This window comes from Triticum aestivum, chromosome 6A (genome assembly GCF_018294505.1).
Source record: "Triticum aestivum cultivar Chinese Spring chromosome 6A, IWGSC CS RefSeq v2.1, whole genome shotgun sequence".
In the NCBI taxonomy this organism is placed as follows: domain Eukaryota; kingdom Viridiplantae; phylum Streptophyta; class Magnoliopsida; order Poales; family Poaceae; genus Triticum; species Triticum aestivum.
Window position 1 is genome coordinate 38,377,455 of NC_057809.1, and position 14,573 is coordinate 38,392,027.

General features: G+C 47.7%; 1 protein-coding gene across 1 annotated transcript; it reads left to right on the forward strand.

Annotated features, from left to right (window-relative positions):
• Window positions 1-2,398: 2,398 nt before the first annotated feature.
• Window positions 2,399-5,386, forward strand: LOC123131878 (eukaryotic translation initiation factor 3 subunit J-A; the record flags this gene model as incomplete). The annotated part of the gene is given in 6 exon segments (XM_044551580.1): window positions 2,399-2,524; window positions 3,477-3,595; window positions 4,195-4,343; window positions 4,431-4,581; window positions 4,671-4,830; window positions 4,953-5,386. Coding segments are annotated over 6 exon segments (693 nt in total). The 3' UTR covers window positions 5,054-5,386.
• Between the last annotated feature and the right edge of the window lie 9,187 nt (window positions 5,387-14,573).

Genomic DNA, 14,573 nt, shown 5'->3' on the forward strand with positions numbered 1-14,573 from the left:
GAGAGAGGGGCAGCCAAGGTGGGCCGCACGCCTCCTCCCGCTTGGTCCGAATTGGACTAGGAGAGGGGGGCGGCGCCCCCCTTTCCTTCTCCCTCCCCACGACTCCTACTAGGAGGAGGACTCCTCCTTGGCGCGCCTATAGGGCCGGCCGGCCTCCTCCCCTTGCTCCTTTATATACGGGGGCAGGGGGCACCCCTAGACACACAAGTTGATCCACATGATCGTTTTCTTAGCCGTGTGCAGTGCCCCCTTCCACCATAATCCTCGATAATATTGTAGTGGTGCTTAGGCGAAGCCCTACGACAGTTGAACATTAAGATCGTCACCACGCCGTCATGCTGACGGAACTCTTCCCCGACACTTTGCTGGATCAGAGTCTGGGGATCGTCATCGAGCTGAACGTGTGCTAGAACTCGGAGGTGCTGTACGTTCGGTGCTTGGATCGGTTGGATCGGGAAGACGTACGACTACTTCCTCTACGTTGTGTCAACACTTCCATTGCCGGTCTACGAGGGTACGTAGACAATACTCTCCCCTCTCGTTGCTTTGCATCACCATGATCTTGCGTGTGCGTAGGATTTTTTTTGAAATTACTACGTTCCCCAACACAAAAAACCAAGGAGGAATGGGATTCCGTGATATCCACTGTTTCAACCTGGCTCTACTTGCAAAACAGGCACGACGTCTCCTTGATAATCCTGACTCCTTGTGTGCTACTATTCTAAGGGCAAAGTACTATCCTAATGGTGATTTGCTGAACTCCAAGCCAAAGCATGGTGCTTCCTTCACCTGGCAAAGCATTATGGCAGGCATCACTACTCTCAAGCGAGGTTATATTTGGCGAGTGAGGGATGGACATAGTATCAATATTTGGGAAGATGCCTAGATCCAAATTGTGCCACTAGGAAGATTGTGACTCCTAGGAGGGGGCATTTATTCTCAAAAGTTGTAGATTTGATTGACCCGGTCTCCAATGATTGGGATGAGGACCTGATTAGACAAACTATGTGGACCATTGACGCACAACGGATTCTTTCAATCCCAATTTCGCAACATAATATGACAGATTTTATTGCCTGGAGTTATACGAAAAATGGTCTGTTTTCGGTACGGTCTGCTTACTCTGTGGAGTGGAACTATCAGTATGGGAGCAAACTAAAATATTTCAACGGGATGGGACGGAGCACACGTAACCCTATATGGTGTCAGATATGGAAGTTGTCTTGTCCGACTAAAGTCAAAATATTTTTATGGCGAACACTACATGGTACTCTTCCATGTCGGGCAACACTCACTAATAGACACATGAAGATCTCACCCTTGTGTCCTACATGCTCCCAGGGTGTAGAAGATACAAAGCACTTGCTTTTTCCTATGTAGAAAAGCGAAAGAGGTTTGAAAAAGGCTAGGATTGGATATGATTATTGAGAGAGCTTGTGAGATTGATCGTGCTGGGGAGGCAATACTGAAATACTTATTACTCCTTCCAGATCAAGATCTGCGCATTATGGGATACGAAAATGTTCGAGAAATGGTAGCTATCTCTACTTGGTATCTATGGTGGGAAAGAAAGAAATTAGTGCATAAGGAATTCACTCAAAATGCGACCCAGATCTCAATGGGGATCATAGCTCTTACATATAATTTTGTAAATGCTTCATCTTCAAATGCGTCCATAAAAAAAGGGGTTGGCAATGTCCTCCTAGGGGCTTTGTGAAACTCAATGTTGACGCCTCTTTTGACCATGACTTGCTGGAGGGCACGATGGGGACAGTATTGAGAGACGACAAAGGTAGGCTTATTGCAGGAGGGAATGGAAAGATAGAATACTGTGCGGACGTTCTCATGGCGGAGCCCTTAGCTCTCAAATTTGGCCTAAATTTAGCGCAAAGGGCGGGATGTAATCGCCTAATCATCAACTCTGACAATCGGGAGGTGATTGAGACAATGCAAGACGGAGGACAGTCAGCGGGAGCGGCTGCGGCAATTTTCGATGACTGCTATCACTATGCTTGTGATTTTATCATGACTAAATTCGAACATTGTAATAGAGAGGCAAATAAAGTAGCACATGAACTTGTTAGATTAGCTAGTTTTTTTACTTTGGTTTGGTTTGAGGAGCCTATTAGTGAAATTGTAACACTTTTCACAAACGATGTATTGGTTATTGCTAATGAATAAAATTTCGTTTATTTCAAAAAAAATACGCTATGCATCGGCCGGTGCGAAAGCCGCCACTCCCCCAACGCGCAGGCAGCACGAGCCACGAGACGAGCCAGGCAGGCCGAGAAGGCGACCCAAAGAGGCAAGCGCGCAGAGCCAGCTAGGCAGAGCCCGACCCGTCAATCCTTTCCCCTCCAGAACCCTCCCTCCTGCCCCCTCCCCTCCCCGCCACCACCCGCCGCCGCCGCCTCGCCGCGGAAACCCTAGACCCCTCCCCCGTCCGCCCCGTCCGTTCGCCGCTCCGTCGCCGCCGCCACCCGCTTCAGATCTCGACGACTTCCGCCCGCGATGGAGGACTGGGGTGAGCGCCTCCCTCCCCCCCTCTCTCCCGCGCCTCCCGATCTGCGTGGGAGCCGATGCTCGATTCGTTCCCGATGCGGGCAGTTCGTTTTTGCGACGGACGAGCCTCACTTGAGTCGCCGAATCTTAGGCGTCGGCTGTTTCGCCGGCGCGACCAGTCCGTCGGGCGATTGGCGGGCCTCATGGGCCGCCTGCGTGCGTTCATAATCGCAAATTTCGGGCGCTGCGATTGCGCGTGAAATCGGTTCACGTTCGCTGCTGAGATCCCAGCGCGTTTAGGATTCTGGGCGCAATCATCAGGAATTTGGGTTTTTGGTATTTGTACGGTTCATTTGTTTGTCAGCCCCGTGGATCAGTTCCAGGCGCAGGCTGCGTATTGTTTTCTGAGCCCTGGCACCAACCGTAATCAGTTAGCCCTCGGCGTGTTTCTGTTTCAGTAGTAACAGTGTAACGATTTCGTGCTTTCGTCAAGTATTTTGTGCTGCTTTTATCTGTTGGGTAATTTAGAAGACCCGTAGAACATTTAGGGCGGGTTTTTACTTTTCATAGTAGAAACTAGACTGTAAAATTTGCATGTGCAACTATGCTTGCTTAGAGCCGCCCTTGGCAGGTTACATTATTGCGATGGCCTGTACTGTTCTTAGGTGTGCTACAAAATGGGTTCCGTGTATTTTGGACTTGTTTGACAAATCATTGCGTACACAGTATTTTGATGGTTAATGCGATGTTGCGGGTTTGTGACCTAGGAATTCGGCCGAATTCCTGTTTGTACAATTTATTTATTTTGAGAGGTTGAGTGATATCTGATGGTGCTTGCCACATTTTATTAAAGACACCTTTAGTGCATTATCAGAACAGGTTGTAGGAAGCCTTGAAATCGTCACTTTCTTTTTATTGAATCTATATGGTGCAGGTGCTTGTTTGTTCTGACACTTTTTTTTTGGTATTTACAGAGAATGATGATTTTCAACCAATCGCACCTGTTGTGAAAGCTCAACCTCTTAAAAGTAACTGGGAAGATGAAGATGTGGATGAAGATGATGTCAAAGAATCTTGGGAAGAGGAGGAAGAGGTACTGGAAATATTTGCACACTTTTTAGTGCACATAACCCCCTTCCCCCCTGGCCCACATTTTTGTAGCTCTTCATTTTACAGAAAGTTTAAAAAGGGAATCACCTGGTTATTTTCAGTTTTTCTCATTTATTTCTGGCCATTATTAACACTGCAAATATGTGAAAGTAGAAAGTAATATCCAATCTGAGGGTTATCAGGGACATGTGTGGCATGTGGCCACTTGCCAAACATTAATTCCACCCCCAATGATTTTGTACTGTTGCTGGAAATTCGCCAAGTAATCCTTGGTGTTCATTGTAGCCATGAATTTCAACATATATCACTTTAATGTGTAGATGAATCCCTAACAAATCTAACTGATCACTATGTTCTGTCTGTTCGCGTGGTCTATTCATTTTGCCACAAGTATATGTTCGGTGAATTGTTTAACAGTGACCATATATGCTCTTTTGTGTATGACTGGTTCTGATGTGCAAATTAATTACCAAAACTTCATGTTTATGCTATGCTGTAAGTAGTAAGCTTTTATTTGGATATGTGCTACTAATATTGAATTGTCATTGATTCAACACTGGTTCTGTAATACATACAATGCAGAAACCTAAGCCACAACCTGTAGAAAAGCCTGCTCCAAAACCTAGTGCTAAAGCTGCTGTGAAAAAAGGTAAACAGCCCTCAACGAGTACTGAGGTAGTGGACGATGATGTTCTTGATGATCCTATTTCAGAGAAGCTTCGCCAACAAAGGTATTGCTATTTCTTTTCCTGCTGTGGCCTTCTTGTATGATGTGCCTACCATTCAGTTTGTTCACTCTGATGCTTTACTTATTACAGGCTAGTGGAAGAAGCTGACTTTAAGGCAACAGCTGAGCTTTTTGCAAAGAAGGACGGCAGTGAAAAGTCACTAGAGACTTTCATCCCGAAGTCTGAGAGCGACTTTGCGGAATATGCTGAGCTTATCGCAAACAAAATTCGCCCGTATGAGGTCTGTTCAACGTTTGCAGAGCTCTCTGTTTGGTTTATATTCAGACTCCCTTTCCTTCAGGAACTGACCACATTGGCTCATGTATACAGAAAAGCTTTCACTACATGGGTCTACTTAAGAATGTCATGAGACTTTCCATGACATCGTTGAAAGGTGCGGATGCGAAAGAAATATCCTCCTCCGTCACGGCAATTGCTAATGAAAAGATCAAGGCTGAGAAAGAAGCTGCAGCAGGCAAAAAGAAAGGAGGTGAGATTCTGGGCCTAATCTAGGGGCTTTCTGTTTCTGCCCAAACATTATATGTAGCCCTAGGATGGGAATGCTGTTACTATCATATGCCTTCTGTGCTGATGTTTGCCATAAATATCCAGGAGCAAAGAAGAAGCAGCTCCATATAGAGAAAGGAGAGGAGGACTTTGTTGCCCGACCGGGTGCATCTTTTGATGACCCCGACGAGTTCGACTTCATGTGATTGGCTGGGAGGGAAATAGCCTCTTCCGTGTAATACCTTTGAGGCAAAGCAGAGATTAGGGTTTGCGGCGGTCTGTATTCCCTTCAGAGGCACCTGAACACTTGGAACTGCGTGGGAACATGTCTTATCTATTTGAGGTTGATTTTGACACTCGGCGAATAAGAAGAACGCTTGCGGCTCCCTGAGGCGTTTTTCTTGTTCAAGATCTGTTTGTGTTTTTTTACTCTTGTTCTGTGGGTTGGGATCTGTTCCATTTTGGCCAACTGTACTATAACGTGTTTCTGGTTATATTGGAGTCATGCAAGTAAATTTTTGGTGGTTGTCTCAGTTAAATTCTCGAATTCTTGTCAGTGTGCTTTGAAAGCGAATATCTCGTTATTCCAGCAAATTTGCCTGGCATGGCTCTGACTCTGAGTATCTCAAGTCGTATGATGCATAATGCTCAGGACAAGTTGCACGGAGGCAGGCTCGTTTGCAGAAAAAGAGGTCACCATTTTCTGTCATGTCCGTCCTGCGGCCTCCTAAGATCATCTACAGTCGGCTGCCTCAACCCTCCTCCTTAAACGCCGTCAGTCACCAATCAAAAAAAGTGATCTAGATGGTTGCCTCAAACGCTCGGGGCTGATCGGCATCCCTTGTATTCAGTCCAAATCTAGTACGAATATGAAGTGGCTCGGGAGCACATCGGTGGCGGTCCACTCTGGCTCACCTCAATCTCACATATTTGTCCCGGTTCTCTTACCGGACCAAAACCTAACCACTCCACTTTACCACCCAAGCTCCCGTCTAGCCTTGTGTCGTCCAGTGAGGGTTGGAGGATGCTATGGGCTATGACCGTCCGCATTGCCCTTTGGCGTTCCTGGGAGGACTGCGCCCGACCGATGAGGGATCTTTTCGGCGCGAATTCATTGTGTCGGCGCAGAGGACACTGGGGTAGGATCTTCGTGGTCCGGTATCCTCCCCATTTCTGGGCCGTTGGAAGAAGAGGATAAGCCCGAGGCTTGCCTTGCTGTCGATATGGCGGCGGCGGATGCGGCGGCGCGCACTCTGCATAGGAGGAAGCTCTCCGAGAGCAAAACCGGGCGGTCCGTGTCATGGCTGGACTGCCCTCGAAAGTTGAGAAGGAAGACATCGACGGATCGCTCAACTCCGACTAGATCCATGGGCGTCTCCGACCAGTACTTCCGGGATAAAGATGGCAAAGGCGCTGGGAAGGGCAAGGGCAACCGTGGATGAGCTTCTCCATAGTTAATACTCCCTCCGTTCAGAATTACTTGTCTTAGATATGGATGTATCTAGAACTAAAATACATCTAGATACATCCATTTTTGCGACAAGTAATTTTGAATGGAGGGAATATGTAGGTAGAGCATGCCAAAGTTTGATAGTTCGATGATATGTCATGATGTAATAACCGGTTGATGTGTGTTGGCGTGTTGTTTACGTACATTGCATATGTTTTGTACAAAGTTTAGAAAGGCGATGGGCGTTACTTGTGCGTTTTGTGACCTACTTGAGCTGTGCACAGCCCGCTTATGCGTCGCCTAGGCACGCCTAGTCGTTTCCACTGTAGCATGAAGAAATAAAGTAGATGGGCTGATCTGGCCCATTAAACCGCTGGCCCATCTATTCCATTCTCCTAGTAAAGCCTCCCATACGTGCACAGTCGACAGAAAATTAAGGATCCTCCTCACGCCGCCTCTCTACTTCCTCTATCTCTTGCTACACATGGGAACCAGTCAGCCAGTGAAGCTCGATTTCTCACCGGAGATGCTTGATTCCTCGCTGGAATCAGTCGATTTCTCACTGGAGATGCTTGATTCCTCGTTGGAATCAGTCGAATTCTCACCGGAGATGCTTGATCCCTCGCCGGAATCAGTCGATTTGTCGCTGGGTTGGTTGAATCCTCGTCGGGGAGGATGGAACTTCGCTGTGGAGGTCAAATCCTGGCCGGGGAGATTGATTCCCTGCCTGAGAAACACGATTTCTTGCTGGAGGACCTCGCTGGGCGCTTTTCTAAGCGCCTAGGGCCAAAGCGAGGCGCTATGCCAGCGCCCAGAGCTTAAGCGTGCACAGGCGAGTGCCTAGTAGCGTCTTCTTGAACAATGGTCTTGTATGAATTTAAGGTTTGCTAACTGAGATGCCCCGTTGTACGAAAAAAACTTAAGATGCAATTCGTCAGTATCCGCGAACGCGTCCGCATGCGTACAGAGGGGCGGATTTGTTCAAGTCCAGCTGTAGATGCTCTAACAACTAACATTTTCGATCCTGAGGCACGAGGCAGTGTTTATGTGTACATCGGTATTTTTTTTACCTCCCAAGCTCCGATAATGCAAGAATAATTGTAACAGAATCCCTTTTTATTAAAAAAGTTTTGCTTACTATTCATGATCTGTCAAAAAAATTGCAATCAGATTCATAAACCACAAACACAGGAGTGAGCCGGATAAGCTTTGTCAATAGAATTCAAATGAAACCCATCTTTCCTATGCCCTATCCCCTCCCCCACTTTGACCCGGAGAGCGGTAACTCAAAATGATGATCGATCTAACGACCGAAAACTACTAGACATTGTTGCACCACAGAGAGGGCGAACCGAAGGCAACAATACCGATGGATTTGAGGATGGAGAAAGTAGAGAGAGTTGAAATAGTCGCTAATAGTAATATTGTTGTGGAAAAATGTTTACCTGATTTAAACCTCCCAAACCCATCTCTGGTCGGCTCTTCTCCCTTAACACTGCGACATCGTGAGGACGGGGCGTCGACCCGTTGACTGGGCAGCTAAGGTTGCTGCGAGTCCACCCGAGTTCGAGTCCCGGCTTAGACATGCGGAGCTCGCAGAGTTTCTTCTATAAGAAAAATGCCAACGAAGATTAACCCTTAGGTTGGTCTCATTTTTTTTAACACTGCAACTTCGTCATTGGCTCCATCTTGTGTGACCCCTTTCAGGGTGATGCGTCATGGTGGAAAGCTAATTTGCTATTGCTTACATACTGCCAGCGCAAGCCCGACGCTACAAGTCCATGATCCGCTCAATGGGACATTCACACACCTTGTGGATCCTCCGGGTAACCATTTGGCTGACATTGTTTTTTGTGACTTGCACTTGGAATGTTATGTACGTCACACCTAAGATCTCGCCGGTGGCTACAACTGTTGAATTGATTCTCTCTTCTGTGAGTGTTTTTTGACACCCCAAATAGTGGGGTTTGATGTTTTCTCTGTCCGAGGCTTGGAACAACATGAAGACCCCAAGAGCAGAGCTCCGGACAACTATTTCCCATGAATTTTATGTAGCTTTATCTTTATCTTTATCAATGGTCTTCGTTGTACTCTCTTTGTTTAATCAAATTGAACAATAATATCAATTCATTTCATGTAAAAAAAGCCTCCTTTTCGAAAAAATGTAAAAAAAAAAAGAGCCAAGCATTAGACCACAGAATGGCATCTGTTTCTGAATCCAAGTTTGAAGCGCCAATTCATTCATACTGTTACAAGACAGACTGCAAATGAATCCAAAATCACTATCAATTTCATTGGTGACCAATCCTTATATACAACTGGAGGGGACGCAAGTGAACAGGCGCGTCCGCTCGATGGGGAGTGAGGGAACTGTCGTGACTGTCGCTAGATTGGCAATGCACGTGCAGTTATACAAAGAGAGGATTATCTCCTTAATTACAACATTAATTAAATCCTAACACATACATTACATGTGTCAAATATACTAGCTAGTATAAAGCCCGCGATTGGCTGTGGATATTATTAGATGTTTTTGTTGAGTTTATTTCAAATATTTTAGGGCAAAGTGTCCGGTGAAAATGAGTTTTCAGTGAAAATATGGAAATTTGTCTTGTGGATTGTTGGATTGGTAGTGAAAGACACAGATCAAAGGTGGGACTGCTAACAATCCACTTAAACACAAATTAGCAGATAACCCCCAGTTCGTATTCATCAGCAGGGTGAATAGCGCTTGACTCTTCGTGAGTTGTTGAGATCTGATTGTCTTCGATCGTAGTGCCACCATGCTCCTTCCATCGGCGGTTACCCCTTGCCCTCGACCAGCCGCAACTGACACTTCGCCCGCAGAGGACAAGCACGGCGTCGTGGTCCTTGACAGCGACGACGACGACGACGCCGCCCTCGGACCGTCCAACCCGCCGCGCCAACCGGGGGAGGGATACAGCAGGGACGGCGGAGGCGCAGGCGGGGGCGGCGACGACGACGACGACGACGGCGGTGATTACACGCGGTTCTACAGCCTCCTCGGCATGTAAAACCACGTGGGCGGGCGGCGAGGGAGACGGCGGGGTAGCCCGCGGAAGTTTTTTTCTTTTTTGTAAAATATGTTTAAGTTTGAACGAACTCTTCGATGTTTGCATTAAATTTAAATCGTTTTTGCGCCGTTTTTGACTTTGACTAACCATGGGCGCCGCGACTGGAGGGGCATCACATCCCCAGTGCGCGGTTTAGCGCCGGCGCGCCCCAGAGGGCGATTATTTGCCCTTCCTGAAGGGCCAACGGCTGAAGATGCCCTGACACTTCGCCCGCCGGGATGGATCTTTGATAGGCGGGGATTGGCCCTCCGCTTGACGCGTCTCTGACCATGACTTTCCTTCTGTCCATCGTGGTGGGGCCACTGCCCGATCGTCGGCTGCCGGTCACCATACACTGGATGTGGCTCGCGCTTTGGCAACCGGGACTCATTCTTCAGAGCACACATCACCATCGCACCTGGCAATTCTTTCCCCTGACACATTCCTCCGCATATTGTTTTTCTTAGGCATCCAGATGGAGCATCAACCTAAAATTCTAGCAACCATAATTTACTACCACCACAACAAGTCAACAAACATACAAGCATAGGAATTTGTTGCATAGTTAGCCTAGAATGACGAGTAGGATACACTGCTATAACAGTGTTTCTTGTACGCAAATTGGTTGTCACTAAGCATTAGTGTTTAGGCCAAATGTGACTGGAATCACTTGTACAACAGCACTAGCTAGCTGTTACAACAGCCCTAGCTGCTACTAGGTCCTTTGCAGACTGAAATCACTTGTACTGTAGGCTTGTAGACAGCCTGTGTATAGCTTCTTAATTGACAACCTCAGAATTTCATATTCAACAACACATGTCGGCCTAGATTGTTCTTTGCCCTTGTTCAGCAGAACAAAGCTTTGAAGGATACAAGAAAATTCATATTGAGTGACTGGAAAAGAGCTCAGTAAAGATAATGTTGGACAGAAGTTCAGCATATTTATTCAACTGAATTCATACACCCAGATATTAGAGATAAAGATCATAGATTACAGACTGCATTGCATGCCTTTCACAGTGTGGTTTTTAAACGGATACAACTTCTGAATCCAAATTGCATAAGTAAACCTGCTTCACCAACAAAAAGATGCAACATTATACTATTACTTCTGAATTCAGGCTACAGAAGTAAGCATTGGGCTGCACAATCAGGGAGCACGCGGCTACATAATCAAAGCTTAGGGGTGCAGAATTCAGCGAGTTGCCGACGTCGTCGCGTGAGGGCATCGTCACTGCCATCCAGAAACTGTCGCGCGGGAAAGCCTCGCGGCCACCAAGTCGTTGTTGCGTGAGGGGCAGCTGGGAGCCTGGGAGGCCGCCGCGCTGAGCCACCGTCGTAGGGGGGGAAGCCGCGGCCTCCGAGTCGCCTGTGCGTGGGGCAGCACCTCAGCCGCCAGTCGCACGAGGGCATACCCATGGCCATCGAGGGGTCGAGCCACTGTCGCACATGCGCGAGGGGCAGCCGCGCAACCGATCCACCGTCGCGTGGGAGGCAGTTGTGGCCGTGGAATCGCCTGACCGTGGTGCAGAACCTGAGCCACCGCCGCGTGGGAAAAATGCCGCGCCACCGAGTCACCGTCGTGCGGTTCTGCTAATTTTCTCTCACGGGGCAACCCAACTCTGGAGTCTGGACTAGAAAGGGGGTTATCTGCTAATATGCGCTTAAGTGGATTGTGAGCAGTCCCATCTTTGATCCTTGTCGTCCGGTCCAACAGATCACGATAGAAATTTTCAGATTTTCACTAAAAAGTCATTTTCACTGGATACTTCGCCATATTTTAGGCACACAGCTGCAAACTTTAAATATTATTGAAGTGCATAAACAACTTGTAATGCTAAATTTTGTTGCATTAGTTTTCTTAGTGAGTTCAATGTTCGCATCTTTTGGAAGTTACAAACTGTCCCCGCAAATAAAGGAACTTACAAACTGGTAATGTGTTAATCTAACAATTAGTGTGGTTCTTTTCATCATTGTCCAATGTCTTTTCATCAAGAAACATAATTTCACCAATATATGTGTCTTTCCATGATGTTAGCCGCCATGAAAACGTGATATGTGGTCTTTTGGTAGTGCAGGTAGCAGGTTTTGCATGGTGTCAGAACCTCGCTGATGTAGTACACCGGGTGTTGGACCCGTTATGCCTTTCCTTGCTCTTCCCTCTCACCGCCGTGATCATGCTGGTGATTTGTGTGGTGGCGGATACATATAGTAACAGTGGCTCTGATTGTGCCAGGGAAGCCAACACCGGGTTGGAATGTGGAAGGCACTTGAGGTATGCAAATGCGGCCTTTGCTTCATCGCTCCGATAGAACTTATTGTTCTTGCGCAGAAGCCAGTAGAGTTGTAGGGTTTTCTCCCCGAGCCGTAATGAGAACCGGCTCAGAGCTGCGATGCAACCCGCGATCTTTTGTACTTCTTGAATTGTTTCTGGTGATTTGAGGTTGATGATGGCATGCATCTTCTCTGGGTTTGCTTTGATGCCTCGCGGAGATGCGATGAAGCCGAGGAACTATTCGGAGGGCACCCCGAAGACAATTTTTTTCCGGATTCAACTTCATGCTGAAAAGGTGCAGGTGGGTGAAGGTCTGCTCGAGGTCGAAGACGAAGTATAGCCCATGCCTGGCGCGCCAACAGAGGATACGTAAATCGTGAACTCCCCCGGTAGGGTGGTGAATTCGGCCGGAAGTAACATAACGGGGTTCACACGAGGGGGTTACCCAGGTTTCGGCCCTCTGGGTAATACCCTACATTCTTCTTCTGATATGTATTCATGGTGGAGTTTCTCATGCAAGGGATTACAATGGGGGATGATGCATGACTACCGTGAGTGTGTTTCTACGAGAATAGATGGACCTGGTCGATCCCTACCCCCTCCTTATATAGACGATGGGGGCTAGCTAGGGTTTACACAGGGATCTAACTGACCTCAAGCCGTCGCCATTTGTGCCTTGCACTCCAAGATGATCGTCGTGCTCTGGGACTTCCCTCCCCCGTCGTCGGTGTAACACCCCGGATATGATTTTCCCAATATGTAATCCAACTCTTGCCGTTTCCGGCGTTAAGTTATTTTATTTTCTCGGGTTCGGGTTTTTGTCCCCGTGTGTTGTTATCGTTGTCATGCATCTCATATCATGTCATCATGTGCATTGCATTTGCATACGTGTTCGTCTCATGCATTCAAGCATTTTCCCCGTTGTCCGTTTTGCTTCCGGCGCTCCGTTCTTCTCCGGTGGTCATTTCTACCTTTCTTTCGTGTGTGGGGATTAAACAATTCCGGATTGGACCGAGACTTGCCAAGCGGCCTTGGTTTACTACCGGTAGACCGCCTGTCAAGTTTCGTACCATTTGAACTTCGTTTGATACTCCAACGGTTAACCGAGGGACCGAAAAGGCCTCGTGTGTGTTGCAGCCCAAGACCCCTCCATTTTAGCCCAAAACCCTCTCCATCATCTAGAGCGTTCGGTCAGGATCGCGTGGCCGAAAACCGCACCTCATTTGGACTCTCCTAGCTCCTCCTATCCCTATTTAAAGATCTCACTCCCGAAATTCTCGGATCATTTTCACCCTAAACCTAGCCCCCCTTCCCCTCCGCGGTCCGGACACGTCCGGTCCGCGCCGGACGAATCTCCGCCGCCGCTCTGCACCAGTCACCACCCGCCACGTGGCGCCCCGCCGCCCCACATCGCTGAGGCCCGCCGGGCCCTACTCCGGCCCCCGTGGCCCGCTCCGCCCGGCGCCGCCCGACAGCGCCTGCGCCCATTCCCTCCTCGCCGCGCCGCCGCGCTCTCACCTCGCCGCCGGCCGCCATCGCCAACGATCGCCACCTCTGCCGCCCGGGCCACCACGTCGTCCTCCGCCTCCTTCCGTCGTCCGCCGCGCCGCCCTCGTCGCCGGCAGGGACCCCGGCAACGGATCCGGTGGCACCGCCCCTCTCCCTCGACTCCGGCGCGTCTCCGGCGAGCCCCCTCCAACGAACCTCGAAGAACGTGCCAGATCTAGATTCGGATCTGAGAGGTTGACCTAATTTTGCCCTAAGTCCCAGTAATTTTTAGCATTTTTCATCGCATCATAACTTTGCACCCGACAGTCCGTTTTGGGCATATAGCATATCAAAATGTTCATCTTAGAGAGTACATCATTTCATTCCATTGCATCATTTTCATTTGAGTTCATCTTGATGCCCGAAATGCTGTTAGAAGAATGCTATTTGAGATAATTGTCAGATCTGCTGCTCCAATTAAATATTTGTCATTTTTGCCATGATTATTGTGTGCATGATATGCCCCTGAGCTCTACATGTGTTTTGTTATATGTTTTGCCATCTATCCAGAGGTGCAACCCATGTATTTTTTTTGATGTGTGTGGTGACTAGCACAAGCTTGCAAAGTGGTGCATTCGTTAATGCTGATTTCAGAGACTTAGCATTTCCACTAAGTCCTTGGACTGTTTATCTCATTATGCCATATGTTCATGTTGATTCCTAGTGATCCGTGCCTCTTTTGAGGATGCTCAGTGAGGATGTTTTGTTAATCTTGTAGTGCTCTATCCATCCATGTCTTTGTTTGCAATTATGGAGCACCCTAGCTTGAGTCAATCGAGCTCTACTTTTGCTATTTCGTGAATCTGGGCAGATTGTCTACTTGTTAGCGATTTTGCCGAGGATGTTGTAGTTGATCCGTGCATGCTATGTTATTATTCTTGCCATGTCTAGCTTGCACTTTGTGTATTCTTGATGGGTGTATGCTTAGATTGCCATGACTTGCTCTGTAGTGAGTGCATCGAGCTCGTAAACATGCCTACTTGATATCTGTTTTCATCATGCTCCAGTTTTCACTAAGTCTGAGAACTGATTATGTTTTTGCCATGTTCACATGCTTGCAAATATATTTTTTGATCCCTTTTGGCTCAAGGTCACTAAGGGACTTTTGTTAAGCTCTTTGAGTAGCTCCATGCCATGCATTACTTTGCCATGTTCAGGTCCTGTAGCATGTAGTTTTGTTGCTCCAAAGTGTGCTATCTGATCTGAAATTCAGGCAAGTGTTAATTTCACTAAGTCTGAGATCTGTTTGCCAAATGCATTTTTGCCATACTTGTTTGAACCTGTTAATGGATGAATTGACCATAGCTCAGTGTTCATCTTTTGTTAAGCATCTTGTAGGGATCCCTGCCATGTATTTTGTTGCCATGTTTGGGTGCTGT